This window comes from Melopsittacus undulatus, chromosome Z (genome assembly GCF_012275295.1).
Source record: "Melopsittacus undulatus isolate bMelUnd1 chromosome Z, bMelUnd1.mat.Z, whole genome shotgun sequence".
Taxonomy (NCBI): domain Eukaryota; kingdom Metazoa; phylum Chordata; class Aves; order Psittaciformes; family Psittaculidae; genus Melopsittacus; species Melopsittacus undulatus.
In genome coordinates this window covers 56,677,457-56,698,321 of record NC_047557.1, presented here as the reverse complement: position 1 = coordinate 56,698,321, position 20,865 = coordinate 56,677,457, and the positions used below count along the sequence as shown (strand labels likewise).

Sequence of the window (20,865 nt, the reverse complement as noted above, 5' to 3'; positions counted from 1 at the left end):
TCATTTATTACACTGACAACTTGAAGGGACAATGGAAATATTCAATTTGTCAGAATGATAGGATATTGAAGCATTTCATTGTGCTTTGAGATGTACTTCGGTTGTTTCCATTCATCAAAGGTAATATTGTCATAAGACTTCTGGAACATGTCTTGAATTCATTTCAGTAAAGAATTTTTGTACAAAATATTGTATCTATCTCACTCACCTCTATGTAATCTGTGGGACATGGGCAAGAATTCTCAGCCTTTCCTGAAATTAATTCTGCCAAAGGGGGGCACGAAGAATATTCACCAGCATGCACATCATCTTTCTAGAGAAAAAGGGATTAAACAGAGTTGAAGTAAGTGGTGTGTTTCACACTACCCATTGAAAACATATTCTTGTGATCATCATTACTTTTATGATGTCTTCATTGTCACTTCTAGATCAGCTTTTTTACATAAGAATATAAAGAAAAAAAAAAGATGTAACTCAGCCTAAATGGGATGTCCTTGTGGAAAAGATTTTTCAAGGCTGAAAGACTTTAATCTCAGGTTTTATATGAGGTAAACAACTTTTGAAATAAATTAATACCTGGCAAGATATTGAGAAACTTTTGAGAAACCACAAGGCCTACACTGGTGTACTATCACAAACTATCAGAAATGGAAGAATGACAGATTCAGGTCTTCATAGAAAAGAAGTTCTTTACTGTGAGGGTGCTGAGGCACTGGAACAGGTTACCCAGAGAAGTGGTGAATGCTCCATCCCTCGCAGTGTTCAAGGCTGGGCTGGACAGAGCCTTGTCCGACATGGTCTAGTGTGAGGCACTCCTGCCCACGGCAGAAAGGTTGGAACTCGATGATCTTAAGGTCCTTTCCAACCCAAACCATTCTATGATTCTGTGATTCATTGTTACAGTCTTCTTAAATTATTTCAGGCAGAATATGGTTACATATCCACAATATTTGGTTTCAAGTTAAAGGTGAATTTCTTGTGTTTGCCATTTATCACTGATCACAAGACAGGTGAAAAGTAGACATTTTGTTCATGGCGAGCAGCTCATTTGCTCTTCTAGAATATTTTTATCACTGTTAGACTGCACTGAAAGGGTCTGTGCATGGAATAAAAGGGAAGGAACAACAGCAGAAAAAGGATGTTACAGCATACCTTCCTGCTCCAACCTCCCAACCACCATTAAGCTTCACATAGCTAACCAAAAGGCATTTCTGGAGTTACATTATTTTTTTATACACTCTTCTTCAAAGTCCTGAAGGGAAGATTGCTAGATGCATGAGGAAGCCCTGGCTGCATACGCCTTTACATTTCACAAAATCAAAAGGAAAACACACGCTCAGAAAATAAATCAAAGGTGCAGTTACTCAGAGTTTGGTTTGTATCTTCATCAGAACCCAAATTAAAGTTGTCAAGCAAACTTCAAAGTTCATCTTTACTTACTGGCATAGGGTCACTTCTTGTGGCAATTTCTAGTAAAATGATGGCATAACTGCAGAATAAAAACAGATCAAAATCTCAATGAAATAACAGTTAATGGAGTCAATGATTTTATCTTTCCATGATTTCTTATTCCTCCTTGTTTTACAACTGAAAGCCCAGTATCCCAAAAGTGAGGTTAGCAATGGTGCTGCTATCTGTGTTTTCAGAGATCTGTCAATGATCACTTCATTGCAGTCTCCTTTCATGGTCATGAGTCTCAGAGATGAAGCATTTGAATTTATGGACAGCAAAGCAATTTTCCCTGAAAGAATTAATGGAATCTATAGGGGTTATGTTCAGGGACTTACATAATATCTACCAATTAAACATACAGAACAGGTTTGTACTGTAGTCAACAAGCAGAAGCAGGTTCATCAGTATCATCACCTGGAGGAGTAGCTGCTTTACAGCATTTTGGTGAATCTCCATAGTCAATGAGATAATGTGTCCAGAGTATATCTTTTACAGTAAGTATTTTTGCTCATTCTTTCTGAGTTATATTTTCATCATAATGTTCTTCCTCTGCTGAACCAAGGCCAAACACATTCATCAAGGGTGAAGAATGGAAAAAAGTGAAATAACAACTGGGTGTTCAGTTTCCTTAATGAACACACTGGAGATCTAGAACAGTGATTTCTAAGAAGCCAGCACCTCCTCTAGCCAGCACTCCTGATAAAGATGCTCTTGGCTCTTTGTGTATTTAAACTATGTAATAATTAACTCTCAGCAACCTGCTCTATTGCTAAGAGTTGCTCTGTTTGGTAAAGAATTCTGCCTATATAAGGGGGTATGTCTATTTATCTTTCAGTCCAATTGTGGACCACCACTGGCAAATAAAATAATGCATATAGAATACACTGAATACTGTAGAAATTAATCTGATTAAATTAATGTTTTAATTTGGGGGTTATTCGGTAGTAGAAAGGAATAGCAATCCTGGTGAGCCAGCAAAACTGAAACAGATTTTCAAGGAGAGTACTTACATGATGGTAACTCTGATAAAAGCAGTATTGATTTTGTTCAGCTTTAGCTGAAAAAAGTCCTAACATAGTGGATAGTGAAATTCACATAACAATTGCAACTCAGGAGGAGCCAATCTAGGAGAAACTGTGACTGGAAACAGCTTCTTCAGCTCAAAGAGGAGCTGCTTTCATGCTCTTGTTCTCATTTCCATTTTAACTTTCCTATCTGACCAACACATTCCCTGAGGAACTTTAAAAACAAGTGATTCATCTGTAAAAGCACACAAAATCACAAGTGACACTCCTGCAGTTGCTACTCATTTTTCATTTGGGCCATACCTTCTGGAATATTAATGAACACAGATAAAAACTGAGGATTCCAAGACTAGGACACTGCTCCCTGGCTCGTAAGCTCATATACGCATATCAAGAAGGCTTAACACATGCTCACATCATCAAACCTCAACTGTGTTAGAATGCAGGTTCTGAAAAATAGCTCAGTTAAGAAGACAATCTTTTTAATGCTACACGGCACATCTCTTCCTTTCTTCCCTGACTGTATGTTGCTCTTCTCTCTTTTCTGTTTCAATTTCTTACCATTTCTTCTCTTTTTCACCAAGAAAAGATTAACTGCAGTATAACAAAAGAAGACCTGGATTTTGCAGACATGAGACTGAGAGCAAGATGGATTTAGCAAGCATTCACTGAGTCTGTTAAAAGGTCATTGTAGTCATCCATGATATGAGCGACCAGCTCTTAGCACTATTTTAAGGGGAGTGCTTTGGCAAAAAATAGCTTCAGGAGGCCAGGTTGACTGCAGAGTCAAGTAATGATATCTAACCTGAACAGGGGCCATGTATAAATCAGACAAGCACTGAGGAAACATTTTCTGGAATGTGTGCTGGTTGTGGGGCAACAATAAACTGCAATTTATAAGGCAATCCTAAAATTACTGCTTACTTGGAGCACAATGCTTCCTAAGACCAGTGAATGTTGGAAAAGTAGAGACTGACACAGGACAAATGACAGGTCAGAAATATCAACACAGTGACAAACAGCTGTTATCTGAGCTATTTTGAAGACAATTCTAAGGGCATGTTCAAGCCTATAGATATAAATACTCTTGAAACTTCAAATTATTGCTTACATAACCTTACAGAATGGACTACAATTAATGATGTTCAAGCACATTGCATAAGCATACATTTTTTTACAAGGGAATAATATGTATTAATCCAGTAAAACTTATTTATAAAATTATGTCTTTGTATAATTTTTAATGACTCCTAATTGAAAAAAGGGGAAGACTTAAACGTCATCTGTTTCTGCTACTAGTTCTTCTATGAAATCTCCATAACAATCACTTAAGACAGTAAGAATTTGTTGTGGCCTGGGGCAAACCAGGGTAAAACTCAGATTTTTTTGCTAAAAAGCAATAATAGCTTTGGTAAATGCTGTTGATAAACAGTGCTAATTATCATGCCTCATTATGCTTAGCTGTGTCGCTGTATCAGCATTTCAGTCTCTAACTGAATTCCAGTTCTTTAAATTCTGCTAGCTACCAAAGTCGCCAGGAAATAGAAAACTTCTGCTGGTCTGGGAATGTAGCAACAAAAAGTAAAAAAAAAAAGAGCCAGAAATATCCTGTAGTACCATTCTGCATTTCCCCCTGTCAAATACTTTTAGCAAAGTACTGGAAATAAGCAGACAGGAAGTATAATTGTTATGAAATAGAATGTGCCAAGAACACAGTGTTTTTCCTACTTACACAGAAAAATCACGTGAGAACTAATAAGTATAGATTTGGGGTTTTTTAAACCTAGTTCAATGACTTTGTCATCAGATTATTATTCTCTGAAAATTCAGTTGTAATCCTGTTTAACTGAAAAGTGTTTGGGTAGAAACTATCCATCGCTATCAAGGCTAAATCTGATAGCCAAATAAGACATTGCAAAGTGATCTCCTACAAAGGTTTTCAAAAAAAAAGGAATGAAGTTATTCACTAGTGTATCTATTTCCTTTTTCCTACCTCTTTTTTTTCACTGCAAACCAAGCATTGTCACTATGTCTATGCAGTAAAATAACGTATTGACAGTAATTATAGAATTATAGGATGTGTATGTGCATTATGACATCCTAGAAAATTGATGCTATTAACTTTTAAAGTATTGCCATTATTGCAAACAATCTGTTTTTTTATAAGAAATGGCAACAAAAATAGTTTACTAGACAACAGCAGATTTTTATTCCTTTGTAATCTACCAGTCCAGAGTAACTCCTTATAAATCATGAAGCCAACTCTACATTTATATGATGTCGGTGAGTTCAGTATTTGGTTAACTGCCTTGAAAGCAAAGATCCTGTGATCTCTTCTCTGTTCTGTATTCCAAGATCAATAATTTTAAATGTACAACCAAGCATTTGCAAGGGTGACCACAGAATTACACTGAGCCTGTGATTAAAGGATACTCAATTTGAGGTTAGATTATTAATTGTGAGAAAGAGCAAAAATTAACTACCTGTAAACATCTGTCATAGAATTGGGTTCATAGTCTGAAAGGGAGTGGATTTCAGGAGCTGTGTAAATCTGTATCAAATGCTGCTGGTATGAGCTTGACCTCTCCAGAGAATCTTCTTTTCTGTATGACAGCAAACCATAATCTAACATGGAAGAAAACAGGAAGCAAACTATTCAGTGGGTACTTCTCTGAAACACATGCATTAGTAGGCAATAACAGAACTAGTCTAAAGGAATCCATTTCCCTTATTTGAAATACACATCTTAGTCTAAAAAGTATGTGTCTGGTGGTCTCATCCCCTTAATGCAATTGCAAATACAGGATCTGGAAAGTAAATATGTGGGTTAGACTACATGACAGCAGGCAAGTTGAACTGTAGTTGGCTCCTTCCAATCAGAATTTGCTCCTCTGAATCAGAATTATTTTATGATTTTATAAAATTATATTCAGAAAACAAGCTCATTTCAGTTTAAGAGTTAGCTTGCAAATGTAGGTTTCTCTCCTACTCATCCCCTTATCTGTGATGGCAGGTTGTTAGAGTAATTACAATTTAGACAGACTAGAACTACTGACAATCAGATGGTGGGCTTTACTTACGCACCACTAGCTTCAAAACAAAAGCAGCATAAATGTGAAACACCTTTGCAGGTATACTTTTAATATAACATAGAAGATTCCCAGCATGTGACTCAGCACTGAAGAGGAGAAAAAGCCAACTGACTCCAGTTTTCTTTCTGATGTAAACAGCACTCTGCTGAGTGGATGTGAAGCCACAATGCAGATGTCTGGGTTTGTCTGGAATGACCTGTAACTAATATGGTCCTACAACTTCATTCTTTATGTTGGACATTATTGCAGGTTTCCAAATAGCTCCCACATCGGTTATTTGTGAGCTCTCTTTAGCATTATTGCATCCAGATAAACCATGAATATTTGAAATCTCTGCAGTGCCACCAGTTAAATTCTGAACAATTTCAGAGATCCCACTTAATTCAGAAGAGCTCTGCTACTGTGGTGCAGTTGGTACAATCCATCTATCTCAATTCTTTATGCTTTTCTCCAGAAAAGGCTTCAAGCAAAGTAACCAGTTCTGAAGGCAGCAGGATACTAAATGAGTTGGAGAAGCAGGCATGACCCTGTGAAGGAGACATGAACCATAGGATGAACCACTGAAAGACAAATCTGTTGCTGCTGGTTTTGATACGACTGTGGGTTAGACAGTGTGATAACTACTTTGGGAAAGAAGTAGAAGAGGTGATCACTGCTTTCATTCCCTTTGGCAGCTGCAAACTGAACTAGACTCTCCCCTGTTTTTTATGTCCCCACAAACTATCTTCCCCTACCAGGAGAAGACCAGATCTTAGTTCTTGCTGGGAGAATACAATTCAGTTTTGTGCATAGGACTGAAAAGGTCTGAGTTGATTCTGCTTTCTTCATGAGACTGTCTTGTGTTTATCAATCAGTAAGCATTATTACATGTGTTCACAGCACTGTCCATGACTCAGGTTTTCTCCCTGTATCAAAACTGATTATGAGACAGAATTTCTGGTCAGACTGATGTTGATGGACTCCATAATTTCTGGGATCTGCTGTGTGCATCAGTGACATATGATAAATGATTTGACATGGTAACATAACATGAACCTTCTTCAAGATGAGTTATAGTAAAGTCTGGCATAGTCAGCATTTCTACACGAAATGTCAACATGGAAGTGGTTGGGAGGAGGACTGAGTGTGAAATAGATACACATTAGTGGGTTAGCTGGAAAGTTTCAAAATTTTGTTTCTTCTTTTTACCTGTTATTTTACAAACCCATCTGTCATCTATAACACAGTTACTAGACTTCAGCCGTCCATGATACATTTTATGATGGTGAAGATAAGCCATTCCTTGTGCAATATCAGTAGCAAAAGAAAACCTGAAAGACAAAAATCAGTGAGCTAGTATTTCCAATGAGCCTTCACTTAAATGGCTCTAAAGCCTATTGAAGTTGTCAGGAAGCCTCTCTGTGACTGAAATAGCTTTCAGTTTGTGTCCCCATGCTCATTTTATGAAAACACAGTGGGCTGTTGAAAGCCCTTAACTCCCACTCAGTTGTCTGGGTCAACAGAACTTTAATCTCTTTTAAGATAGTTTCTTCTAAAAATTCCCACTAACTTTGTATCCTTGAGAGTGAGTCCAAATATTTACAAGAAAAACAATTTTTATTATGTTTCTTACATTATTTGGAGGGTTTCCTCCCTTAAAATCTCTTTCTTTACTGAAGGCAACCATAAGGCAGAAGTAGAAAGAGTGCACAAAGATTGTTCTCAAAATGTCATTGTCTTTGTGGAAGGTCCATTGACAATATGAGCTCATTTTCTGTCTTGATTTTTAATTAAATGGGAATGCCAAAGATAGTTCAGAACAAAATGAAGCTACATGAGATAAAAGGTTTAAAAGCAGTTTTGCAGTATAACTGGCCTCAGTTGAAAAGTCATTGGCTTAGCATGTCCATCACTAAAGTTATTATTGCTCAAAAATCCAGAAGACAAGTTGAGATGCATATTTAAATTAGATTTCTTTCTTACTTCTTCATTCTCTCCATGTTAGAGTGTAGGCCCATCTATCCAAAGACTTTATCTAAAATAAACATCTTGTCCTAAACTACACATAGCACAATTTGTTTCATGTAGCTTTTCAGAAGTCTTTTTGTACCTGAAACCCCAGTTCAAAGGAACATCTTCATTGAGCAGAACATCACTCAAGCTGCCTTTGGGGCAGTACTCTGTCACAATGGCAACATTTGGCACTTCTACACAACCTCCAATGAATTTGCAGAGATTAGGATGGTCAAGTTCCCTGTAAAAATCAACAGAAATCACAGCACACCTGCAAATGTTCATGGATACACCTCCTGCTTTTTGTAGGGTAACTGGAAAACCAGGTGCCTTGTCTCACAAGGTAGAGACAAAAATAAAACAGGTGTCAAAACAAAGTTTAAAAAAAGAGGAATATGAATTAACAGTCACATTTGGACAGATTGCAATCCTTAAAGAACCAGCATAAAAGGGAACAACATAAAATTCTCAGGTTTCACTTCTTACCTCACTTGCTTTACTTCTTTACGTATGGATTTGGACAGCGTGAATGCCTTCTTCGTTATTTTTTTTATGGCCACTCTTCTGCCATCACTGAAACAGAGTGAAATGCTGTTCACAGAGTTTTAGGCCAACTTCATAACCTAATAAACTATGAAAATGGACTGGATATTTCTTCTATAGTGGGCAGCTTCATATCTCTAGAGATGAGGCACAGAATTTAAGCATGTGCATATATGGGTGTAAATCTGAGTGTATGACAGGTGACAGGGTACTCTTTCTATGGTAAGGGAAACATTAGATACTATACTCAAGCATTCTTGATCTGTGGATGACATTTAGAATGTAAGACTGTTACAGTCAGTTGAGGCAGTTTGATGATGGTGTAGCAGCAAAAGAAAATGTCAGAGATAGTGAAAAATATGCAGTGAAATTCCTTCTATCTGTTGCTTCTGTCTACTGTTTTGAAGACCCATCATTGATATTTAACATCCTTTTGTTCTCATCAGATGTAGCATTCTCAGTGATGAAGCAGCTAAGTTTGATAGGCAGCAAAGCAAATTTCCTTGGAATAATATAGGAATCAAGTGGAGATACATGCAGGAATTTCAGTGGTACCCACCATACAAATAGTAGAGGGGGTCTGGTGTAGCAGATGTAGGTCTTTCATTGATGAGAATGAATGCACCATTCTTACATCTTTCACCCTTAATGAATGTGATTGACTTTGACTCATCCAAGGAAGATGATCATGATGATGATGATGATGACGAAAATGTCATAATTCAGAAAGAAACAGCAAAAATGCTCACTATCCACAAGCATCTATGCTGGACAGAGTGTCTCATCAACGAAGTGCCTGTAATTTTCCAGAATAATGATCTATGCTGAAAAGGCAGCTGCTCCCCTAAGCTGGTAATTCTAAGTAAGCTCCTCTACCGTGCAAAGCACAGATCCTGCCCTGTGTATACAAATGGTAGATATTACTTTCATCTTTGCACATGTTCTGTCCTTACCCCCTAATTGTATTATTTTTATGTGGAAAATTGCTTTCTGGATAGTGGAATATGGCTATACTGCTTGCCATATAGTATTATGATGTGCAAATAGTGTGATCCAGAGGTGAAATGCTCAGTATTCTCAGTCATATTAGCTGGTTTAAGGACAAGATTTTTAATATGCTACTGTATAGGGTGCCACTTTTTAGTGCAAAGAACCTAGCTGTGCTCTGCCCACATTTTAGGAAAAGGGCTGCATAAAAATAGAGACATGACAACCAAAACAGAAGCTTAGCATGTAAGATATTCCACAGCCAGTGTATGGTCTAGAAGTCAGATGATGGTATTAACTTACAGAATTTTACCTAACAAGAGAAATGCAAGCTTTTACTCTGTCAACAGTAAAGTGGCAAAAAACAGAAAGAAAGGTTAAACTATGGTATAATAGGTTGTAATTGAAGTAATATATTGACTTACTATCTCCCAGTCTGGGTGAAGTACTGTTTCCTGGACACGTTAGCAGCAGCTGTGCAGGAGCTCAGAGCTGTGATACAGCTAGCATTCGAGGCACTGGGTACTGGGGGAGCACTCACGATGCTTCCCATTGGTGTCTGTACTATGCGATCTAAATGGGATGTGGGATGAGAAAAAGCACCCAAAGATGCATGTTATTAGCAAGGCAGAGACTCCAGAGGCAGACAAATATAAGGAATTCTGCAAATATTTGCATTTTGGCTGGTCTTGTTTACATTAAGACAGAAAGTCAAAAAGTAAAAAGTTTCAGAGGTGATTCATTGCCACAGAACTTTCCCATTAATACTCAGGATTTGATGCAAGTTTTGTTTCTCTGCTCTTTGGATGACTAGCCTTTGTTACTACTTTGAGGCCAAGGACAAAACCCAGGGAAGCAGAGCAAGCCTTGTGCTATACTTTAACAAGTCTATTTGGAGCTTCTAAAAGACTGTAAAGTACAGGGATGTGGGAAGTGATTCTAACACCAGAGGGAAGCCAGAGAGGAGCAACAATACAGTCAGATGAAAAAGGTCAGTGATCTCAATATATGTTTTTAATCTCTGTTGACCATCTTAAGGTAAAGAAAAGTGGATTTAAAACAAAATTTAATTAATTACATAGCATTTCACCATCTCCAGTTGAAATCCAGATTTAGCCAATTATTCTCTATATTGCTGAAACCTCTTAACTCTCCCTGGTATCAGCATCCGATAAAGCGTGGCTGAGGAAGCTCAGAATTGCCATGTTCCCACACAATAGTATTATCCATATGGAGTTCCAAATTGCATTGACATTTGGAGCCACTGTATGGAATTCCACCCAGAAACATATTAGACACCCCTTATTTGATAATAAGTGTGCGTGTATATATATGTATATACATGTGTATGTGTGTGGTGAAATGTGCCAAAAAAAGGAGCTATCTTGAAAATAATAAAGCTAGGTTTTCATGGTACAGGCTAAATACCCTGGGAACAGCACTGCTCATGTGCTTCCATTTACATAACTTTATCAGGCTACTATGGATATCTCTGAACAGCTCTGTCCAGAGAAGACATACTGTCTATTTCCAGATCTCATTATCATTCCTCATTACTCACTACAGTTAATTAGCACCCCTAGTCCTGATACCTAGCCAACATCTGTTCTTTACAGTAATAAGGGTATCATATCAAAACTACACAGAAAATAATGTTCAAGTCCAAGGGTGAAAGTATCTCTACTATATGTCAACACAAGTATACCTTGACACTTCTACTACCAACACAGGGATATAAGACAGATAAAAGAGACATATTTCTAGCAATTCCACACAGAGACAGAAAATGAGAAAGCGTACATCAGCACAGATCCATCAACATCAACAGATTTCTATTTTTTATTTACCCTCTTTGAGGGTCTAAGCATTGTTTTTCTTACAAAGGCCAGAACAATGAACAACAAAGTAAATAATCTATACCTATTTTAAGTGTAGTACATTAAAACACATTATAACATCTGATTTATTCTTAACATGTTCAGTTAGAACCAGTTAAATCGTATTTTACATCCAGCTGTAAAATAAAAAACAACTCTGGCCACAATTAATTACTTTTTGCAGCAAGTCTGTCACAGATAGCAGACAGTAAGAGAAATTAAGATTTCATTATATTTGTGCAAATCCAGAGGAACTTAGTGAGAGCAATTGTACAGAATGATACATACTGTGAAGCAACAGTAATTTATTTTTTCCAAGCTCAGAAGTTATCTTTTTGGGATAGGCTTCTCTGTTTTAATTAACAAATCACCATAAAAAGAAGGAAACTATTTCAAATTACTTTGACATTTAAAGTTTCAATAAACAAAACCCCAGTGATCAGTCCACAGAAGTTACAGGAATGAAACTTTGGATATGTTTTTCACAAATCGGTTCACTTTCGTAAGTCCCCTTAAACATGTAATTGTGATTCAGATAATTTCTCAAAATTATTAAGTAAACTGATCATAGTATCAAGCAACAAGTTACTAACCTTGTTTGATGCAGGTGAAGTCTATAATCCAGCTTTCATCCCAAAACATCTTTTGTTTCTGATATTGAAACCACTACAAAAATAAATCAAGTTAATTCCTGGTGTAGTTCTACTGTCTTTGAAGGAATTAAACCAGTGAATATTTTTTATTACCTATGAAAGTTTATAAGTATGCAAACAAATTCTGATGTTTAAGCATCCAACATATATTTTAGGAGTAATATTAGAAACAAGAACAAGCTTAGAAGAGTATCTAATAAATAACTCAAAAACTGTACAGTCTGTATTCTAGAATCTAACTACTTGTCATATTTTGCATTGGTTAAGAACTCTCCCTTATTGTCAATATTTCTTAAGAATTTGCATCTCAGCCTGGACATCAGATGAGAGATTTACATTGCCTCATGGCATGGAAATATTCTGTTATGTAAGTGCATGACAAGAACACATGACCTCCCAGCCCCAAGTTAAGGAGCAGTACAACTTTTGTCCTGCAACAGAATTAGTCCCCTATCCACAAATGAGGTCATACTATGTCAGGTACTCTAGCATAAAGAGTATTAGGCAGGAAATCTGTGGGTACTTTGCAAAGAAGTTATTAGTATAATAGTAGATCTTCTGTAGAGTTGACATGCAAAACTGACACAGAAAGTGTAAACACAAGCTTTCAAAGAGGAGCAGCAGATTACATTATTCAATTGTTATTGCTGCAGTCAATGCCAAAATGTCAGACCACAGCAGCATTTTACCATCATTATACCACTTTCTATAGTGTGGAAATTAATACAAGGGTATTCATTGGAACAGGTAACAAAAGCCCAGATAATTTGCAAGGAACATGGTGTGGAGATTGTGTCAATATTTTGGTGGAAATTTATGACAAATATAGAGTTCACTGAATCAAATCAAGTCTTCCCGTCAATTTCAAAAGTTTCTAAGAATGATATCTACATTTTATCTTGCAAAGGTATGACTGAACAAAGACATTAGCTAGAAGTGACCATTAGGCTTGCTACAGACACTGATATCAATAAATCCTCTCCTCTACTTGTATGATTAAAGAAGGCATCAGCTTTCCAGAATTATCTTTTCTTTTACATTAATTACTCAACTAGATGAAAGGATCTTTCCTCTCTTGTTTACTTATCATCTAAATAAAGCATAAAAAAAAAGCTACTACAGAAGTTAACAGGAGTAAGTATATAGAAATGCAAGCAGAAAAAAAATCTGGAAAAATAGCAGAAATAATAGGTAATTTTTCCTACAAGACCATTAGATAAACCTACGAAAGCCCAAGAAACTATTGCTTTTTCTAAAATGACAGTTGATTAAAAGTGTCTGAGCTTCACATCTGTCCAATTTCTAGTAGATTGCACAGTTTACAGGAGAAATGCTATAAACACATTGTCACAACTGTCCTGTGGGTTAAAAATTTATTAAACCAGTTTTCAATAGTTCTGTGTCTGACTTACAGAGCCACACAGAGAGGCACAGAATAGAAAAAATACCTAATTGTGATTTAGATCTCCTTACTCAGTGGGCCATCAGACTTAGAGAACTGTAGAATCGACTAGGTTGTAAAAGACCTTTAAGATCACCAAGTCCAACCATTACCCCAGGACTGTCAAGACCTCCACTAAACTATATCACTGAGGGCTTCATCTACATGTTTTTTGAACACTTCCAAGGACACTGATTCTACCATTCTTCTGGGAAGCCTGTTCCAATGCCTGAGCACCCTCTCTGTGAAGCAATTTTTCCTAATTTCAATATCCAGTCTAAACCTTCCCTGGCACAGCTTAAGGCTGCTTTCTCTTGTCCTATCACTTGTTACTTGGGAGAAGAAACTGACTGCCACATCACTACAACTTCCTTTCAGGTGGATGTAGAGAGACATAAGGTCCTCCCTGAGCCTTCTCCAGACTAAACAACCCCAGGTCATAGAATCATAGAATAGTTAGGATTGGAAAGGACCTTAAGATCATCTAGTTCCAACCCCCCTGCCATGGGCAGGGACACCTCACACTAAACCATATCACCCAAGGCTTCATCCAACCTGGTCTTGAACACTGCCAGGGATGGAGCATTCACAACCTCCCTGGGCAATCCATTCCAGTACCTCACCACCCTCACAGTAAAGAATTTATTCCTTATATCAAGTCTAAACCTCTGCTGTTTAAGTTTCAACCCATTACCCCTTGTTCTATCACTACAGTCCCTAATGAATAGTCCCTCCCCAGCATCCCTGTAGGCCACCTTCAGATACTGGAAGGCTGCTATGAGGTCTCCAAGCAGCCTTCTCTTCTCCAGGCTGAACAGCCCCAACTTTCTCAGCCTGTCTTCATATGGGAGGTGCCCCAGTCCCCTGATCATCCTCGTGGCCCTCCTCTGGACTCTTTCAAGCAGTTCCATGTCCTTTTAATGTTGAGGACACCAGAACTGCACACAGTACTCCAAGTGAGGTCTCAACAAGAGCAGAGTAGAGGGGCAGGATCACCTCCTTTGACCTGCTGGTCACGCTCCTTTTGATGCAGCCCGGGATACTGTTGGCTTTCTGGGCTGTGAGCACACACTGAAGCCGGCTCATGCTCATTTTCTCATTGACCGACACCCTCAAGTCCTTCTTCGTAGGACTACCATAAATTTCCTTTTCGCCCAACCTGTAGCTGTGCCTGGGATTGCTCCCACCCAGCTGTAGGACCTTGCGCTTGGCATGGTTAAACTTCATGAGGTTGGCATCAGCCCCCCTCACAAGTGTGTCAAGGTCCCTCTGAATGGCATGCCTTCCCTCTAGCATATCAACCGAACCCCACAGCTTGGTGTCATTGGCAAACTTCCTGAGGGCACACTCAAGTCCATTGTCCATGTCAGCGACAAAGATATTAAACAAGACTGGTCCCAACACCGATCCCTGAGGGACACCACTTGTTACTGGTCTCCAGCTGGACATTGAACCGTTGACCACAACTGTTTGTGTGCAATCATCCAGCCAGTTCTTTATCCACCGAGTGGTCCACCCATCAAATTGATGACACTCCAATTTAGAGAAAAGGATGTCATGTGGGACAGTGTCAAACACTTTGCACAAGTCCAGGTAGATTACGTCAACTGCTCCACCCCTGTCCATCACTTCCATAGCCCCGTCATAGAAGGTCACCAAATTGGTCAGGCAGGATTTTCCCCTAGTAAAGCCATGCTGGCTGTCACCAAGCACATTTCTCTTTTTCATGTGCCTTAGCATGCCTTCCAAAAGAATCTGCTCCCAGATTTTGCCAGGCACAGAGGTGAGACTGACTGGTCTGTATTTCCCTGAGTCATCCATTTTCCCCTTCTTGAAAATGGGGGTTAAATTTCCCTTTTCCCAGTTGTCAGGAACTTCACCTGTCTGCCATGATTTTTCAGATATGATGGTCATGGCTTTGCAACTTCATTCGCCAGCTCCTTCAGGACCCACGGATGGATTTCATCAGGTCCCATGGACTTGTGTACATTCAGGTTCTTAAGATGGTCTCGAACCGGATCCTCATGTACAGTGGGCCCAAGGTCTAGGCTTTCACAGTCCCTGCATCCACCTTCTAAGATTCGGGTGCTGTGGTCAGAGCCTTTGCCAGTGAAGGCTGAGGCAAGGAAGCCATTCAGAACCTCAGCCTTCTCCAAGTCCTGTGTAGCCAGTTCTCCTGAAAGTTTCCGGAGGGGGCCTACATTGTCCTTAGTCTGTTTTTTAGCCACTAGAATCCCTTCCTATTATCTTTAACATCCCTTGCCAAGTTTAGCTCCAATTGGGCCTTAGCTTTCCTAACTTGCTCCCTAACTACCCTGACAACATCCCTGTATTCATCCCAGGCCACCTGTCTTTGCTTCCACCTTTTATAAGCCTCTTTTTTTCCTGTGAATTTTTCTCAGCAGCTCCTTATCCATCCAAGGAGGTCTCCTGGCCCTCCTGCTGCACTTCCTTCTGGTCGGGATGCAACACTCCTGAGCTTGTAGCAGGTGATCCTTGAATATTAACCAAGAGTCTTGGGCCCCCTTGCCCTCTAGGGCTATATCCCATGGTCCCTCAGCTGCTCCTCGTCAGACTTGCACTCCAGGCCCTTCACCAGCTTTGTTGCCCCTTTCTGAACCTGCACCAGCACCTCAATGCCTCTCCTGTAGTGAAGGGCCCAGAGCTGAACATGGGATTCAAGGTGCAGCCTCACCAGTGCTGAGTGCAGGGGGATGATCACTTCCCTGGTCCTGCTAGTCATACTATTGCTGATACAGGCCAGGATGTCGTTGGCCTTCTTGGCTGCCTGGGCACAAGGTGGCTTATGTTCTCATGTGGTCAAGTCAGCACCCCCAGCTCCTTTTCCACTGAGCAGCTTTCCTGCTGCTCTTCCCATGGCCTGTAGTGTTGCATGGGATTATTGTGGACCAAGTACAGGACCTGGCTCTTTGCCTTATTTAACCTCATACCACTGACCACAGCCCATCAATCCAGCCTGTCCAGATCCCTTTGCAGAGTCTTCCTATTATTCAGCTGATCAACACTCCCAACCAACTCCGACACCACTTGGTGTCGTCAGCAACTGAGGGTGCACAAAATCCCCTCCTCCTAATCATCAATGAAGATGCAGAACTCTACAGACAGACAGGAACAGCCTCACGCTTGCAGACCCTTGTTCTCATAGGAGACTTAAACCACCCTGATATCTGTTGGAAGGACAGTACTGCCTGGCACAAGCAGTCCAGGAGGTTCCTTGATTGTGTGGAAGACAACTTTCTTCTGCAAGTATTAGAGGAGCCGATGAGGAGGGGTGCCATGCTTGACCTCATGCTCAACAACAGGGATGGTCTGGTTGGAAATGTGATGCTCCAGGGCAGCCTTGGTTGCAGCGATCACGAGATGGTCGAATTCCTGATCCTCAGGACAGTGAGAAGAGCGTGCAGCAAGCTCACTGCCCTGGAATTCAGAAGAGCAGACTTTGGCCTCTTCAGGCACCTGCTTACTAGGGTTCCATGGGATACAGCCCTAGAGGACATAGGAGCCGAAGACTGCTGGTTGATATTCAAGGATCACCTATTCCAAGCTCAGGAGTGCTGCATTCAGATAAGAAGGAAGTGCAGCAGGAGGGCAAGGGAGACCTCCTTGGGTGGATAAGGAGCTGCTGAGTAAAATTTGAAGCAAAAAAAGAGGCTTACAAAAGGTGGAAGCAAGGACTGGCAGCCTGGGATGAATACAGGGATGTTGTCCAGGAAACTAGGAACCACATTAGGAAAGCTAAGGCCCAGTTAGAATTAAACTTGTCTAGGTATATGAAAGATAACAGGAAGGGATTCTAAAGGTACACTGTGAATAAAAGATAGACTAGGGACAATGTGGACCCTCTCTGGAAGCTATCAGGAGAACTAGCTACCCTGGAGAAGGCTGAGGTTCTTAATGACTTCTTTGCCTCAGTCTTCTCTGGCAAATGCTCTGACCACACCATCCAAGTCCTGGAAGGCAGATGCAGGGACTGTGAAAATTAAGACCTTAGGCCCACTGTAGAAGAGAATCTGGTTCAAGACCATCTGAAGAACCTGAACGTGCACAAGTCCATGGGACCTGATGTAATCCATCCGCAGGTCCTGAAGGAGCTGGCAAATGAAGCTGCTAAGCCATTGTCCATCATATTTGAAAAATCATGTCAGTCAGCTGAAGTTCCTGATGACTGGAAAAAGGGAAATATAACCTCCATTTTCAAGAAGGGGAAGATGGATGACCCAGGGAATTACAGACCAGTCAGTCTCACTTCATGCCTGGCAACATCTTGGAGCAGATTCTCCTGGAAGGCATGCTAGGGCACACGAAAAACAACAAGGTGCTTGGTAACAGCCAGCATGGCTTCACTAAGGGGAAATCCTGCCTGACCAATTTGGTGGCCTTCTATGATGGGGGTACGGAACTGATGGACAGGGGCAGAGCAGTTGACATCATCTACCTGTACTTGTGCACAGCATTCGACACTGTCCCACACAACATCCTTTTCTCTAAATTGGAGAGATGTCAATTTGATGGGTGGACCACTTGGTGAATAAAGAACTGGCTGGATGGCCGCACACAAACAGTTGTGGTCAATGGTTCAATGTCCAGCTGGAGACCAGTAACAAGTGGTGTCCCTCAGGGATCGGTGTTGGGACCAGTCTTGTTCAACGTCTTTGTCAGTGACACGGACAGTGGGATTGAGTGCACCCTCAGCAAGTTTGCCAATGACACCAAGCTGTGTGGTTCAGTTGACATGCTGGAGGGAAGGCATGCCATCCAGAAGAACCTTGACATGCTTGTGAGGGGGGCTGATGCCAACCTCATGAAGTTTAACCATGCCAAGCGCAAGGTCCTACAGCTGGGTGGGAGCAATCCCAGGCACAGCTACAGGTTGGGCGAAAAGGAAATTTATGGTAGTCCTACGAAGAAGGACTTGAGGGTGTCAGTCAATGAGAAAATGAGCATGAGCCGGCTTCAGTGTGTGCTCACAGCCCAGAAAGCCAACAGTATCCCGGGCTGCATCAAAAGGAGCGTGACCAGCAGGTCAAAGGAGGTGATCCTGCCCCTCTACTCTGCTCTTGTTGAGACCTCACTTGGAGTACTGTGTGCAGTTCTGGTGTCCTCAACATTAAAAGGACATGGAACTGCTTGAAAGAGTCCAGAGGAGGGCCACGAGGATGATCAGGGGACTGGGGCACCTCCCATATGAAGACAGGCTGAGAAAGTTGGGGCTGTTCAGCCTGGAGAAGAGAAGGCTGCTTGGAGACCTCATAGCAGCCTTCCAGTATCTTAAGGGAGTCCACAAGGATGCTGGAGAGGGACTCTTTGGTAGGGACTATAGTGATAGGAAAAGGGATACCAGGTGAAAACTTAAACAGCAGAGGTTTAGACTTGATATAAGGAATAAATTCTTTACTGTGAGGGTGGTGAGGCACTGGAATGGATTGCCCAGGGAAGTTGTGAATGCTCCATCCCTGGCAGTGTTCAAGGCCAGGTTGGACAAATCCTTGGGTGGCATGGTTTAGTGTGAGGTGTCCCTGCCCATGGCAGGGGTGTTGGAACTGAATGATCTTAAGGTCCTTTCCAACCCTAACTATTCTGTGATTCTATGATTCTATCTTACTGGCCCTCACACTGAGCCCTGAAGGACACCTCTAGTGACTAGTCACTATCACCAACTAGATGTGATACCATTTACCATCACTTTTTGGGTTTAGCCATCCAGTCAGTTTCTAATGCTGGAACCTTCTCCTGCTCATTCCCTCTCAGCATACTTGCCTAATTCAGGTACTTACTGCAACTGTAATAAAGCTGGAAAGAGAAGGAATCCCTAAGGAAAGAGGAGCCTATCAATTTACAGGACTCTTAAGCCAAACCCCAAATAAAATATCTGTTATTTACAAAGTCAGTATAGTGCCTCTACAACTGCCATCCCCACCTGCTAAATCATAGAATTCTTGTTGTGAAATTCATAAATGCAGTTTTTAAAAAGATGAAGACACATAAGGAACGTGGATCTTCTTTCCCAGAAGCAGTGTGAATAATATGTCATAATACCAAGCTGTCTCCTCATTATACAGACATTTTCAGTCAAAGAAATCAAAAACTACTTCTTCCGTGTTCATACACACCCCTGTCATTATCCACTTTTTTACCATCTTCATGAGTCTGTTATAATTGACAACTATCATGCCAAATTAATCAAATTGGTTTAGTTACACTAAGACCACCCACCTACTCCAAATTATTATTTCATTCCTACATTTATTTCTTTTGATAATAACCTATGTGAAATGTTTTCCATTATAAATTGCATTTGGACTGAGTTTAATGGCCCCTGGTGGAGTTAATCCCTTCAGGAATTTACCGAATTTGTATTTGAATTCATTTATACTCCTGACTTCCACAGGAGTTTGAAGCAGCTGATTTCATAAAAGAGTTTTATTCTGAGTGAAAAGTACTCTTAGTTTACTAACACTCCTTAGTTCCCATGTGGTGAAAAAACTCTTCCTCTTTTTCCATTATATATCCATTCCACTGCTACATTCTTCAGTCTTCTCTCTCACAGGATGAAAATTACTAGCCCATGGAATGAGCCTCCTCTCATTAAGCAGCCAAAAACATTGTTTCCTTTCCTTCTGCTTTCTTCCATAGCCTACAGCTTCTGGATGCAGATGAAAATCTACCCCTTTACAAAGAGAGAATGCCACTCTAACCAAACGATAGAAGAGAAAGGAAATAGGAGAGAAGAGAAAGAATACTTACCATGACTGTGAAAATGAAGCCTGTGAAGATTAAACATGTTGGTAAGGCAATTGCTATCCTAGCATCAGTAGACAGTGGGCATTCCCCACAGTCTACTGGGCAGATAGCGCAACCTTCTTCTTTTTCTTCACAAAAGTCATCTCCGCAGACTGATTAGAAAAGGAAACAGGTATCAGAATATTCAAGGCAGTTTTATCCATATGAGATTGTATGCAAATTAAAATACATGGTTCTTGAGCTGGGAAATCTCAGACTACTGAAAGATTAAATTTTGAAGTACCCAGAGATAGCACACTAGCAGCTGAAAGAGTAATGTGAATTTTTAAAGTGATACAGGATCACTTTGAACAGATCAATAATGACATGCTTTGTGTGTAAATCACTGTATCACTACTTTGTTTCTCATTGTCCATCTTTTTTTTCTGACACTTTAAGTTCCTAAAGTCAGGCATCATCTTTCATATTCTTTGTACTTAGTCCAGCCTTTGAGATCCCCTGAAGCCAGTTACCCTTCCTCAGCAGCAGCAGATGACAGAGTACTGCAGAATGACACCTTACAACCCATACTTCAAGGATTTATTTTTCTCCAAAGTGTTATGAAAATTATCAGCAGTATCAGATGTGATTTAAAACAAAAGCCCTAAAGAACAAAACTCTTTCTTCCTTGTCCTGAATGGTGTTTCAATTTCATATTTATGACTAAACTAATATCATGCTGTACTTCAGTCTTCCGAGAGAAGCCAAAAGTATTATTCTGTCACTAGGTAATATTTTTTTTAAAAAAGAAAAAGCCTCAACAAAGCAAAATCCACTGCTCAGTGATAATTCTGCCTCTGTCCATTTAATTCCAGTTGAATACCAGAATAAGTACAGAAATCACTTTCTGCCTCAAGGTTAGAGCTGCACTTTTAAAATTCTTTTTCTGATAGATTACAAGTTTCCTGGAAAACCCAGCTTCAACTGTCTTGAAATGAATAGTAAATTTTATAGCTAAATACTTCCATTCACATTGCAGTCACTTTGGTTCCTTTTTTTTTC

The 20,865-nt window shown here is 40.1% G+C and overlaps 1 protein-coding gene across 1 annotated transcript in view; it reads right to left on the bottom strand.

Annotated features, from left to right (window-relative positions):
- Nucleotides 1-20,865, bottom strand: part of LOC101876916 (atrial natriuretic peptide receptor 2-like) — a 42,681-nt gene that overhangs the window by 7,935 nt on the left and 13,881 nt on the right. Inside the window, 9 exon segments of the mRNA XM_013130505.1 lie at nucleotides 209-309; nucleotides 1,419-1,489; nucleotides 4,961-5,102; nucleotides 6,758-6,879; nucleotides 7,659-7,802; nucleotides 8,048-8,134; nucleotides 9,517-9,664; nucleotides 11,562-11,634; nucleotides 19,828-19,976. Coding sequence (XP_012985959.1) covers nucleotides 209-309; nucleotides 1,419-1,489; nucleotides 4,961-5,102; nucleotides 6,758-6,879; nucleotides 7,659-7,802; nucleotides 8,048-8,134; nucleotides 9,517-9,664; nucleotides 11,562-11,634; nucleotides 19,828-19,976 — 1,037 coding nt within the window.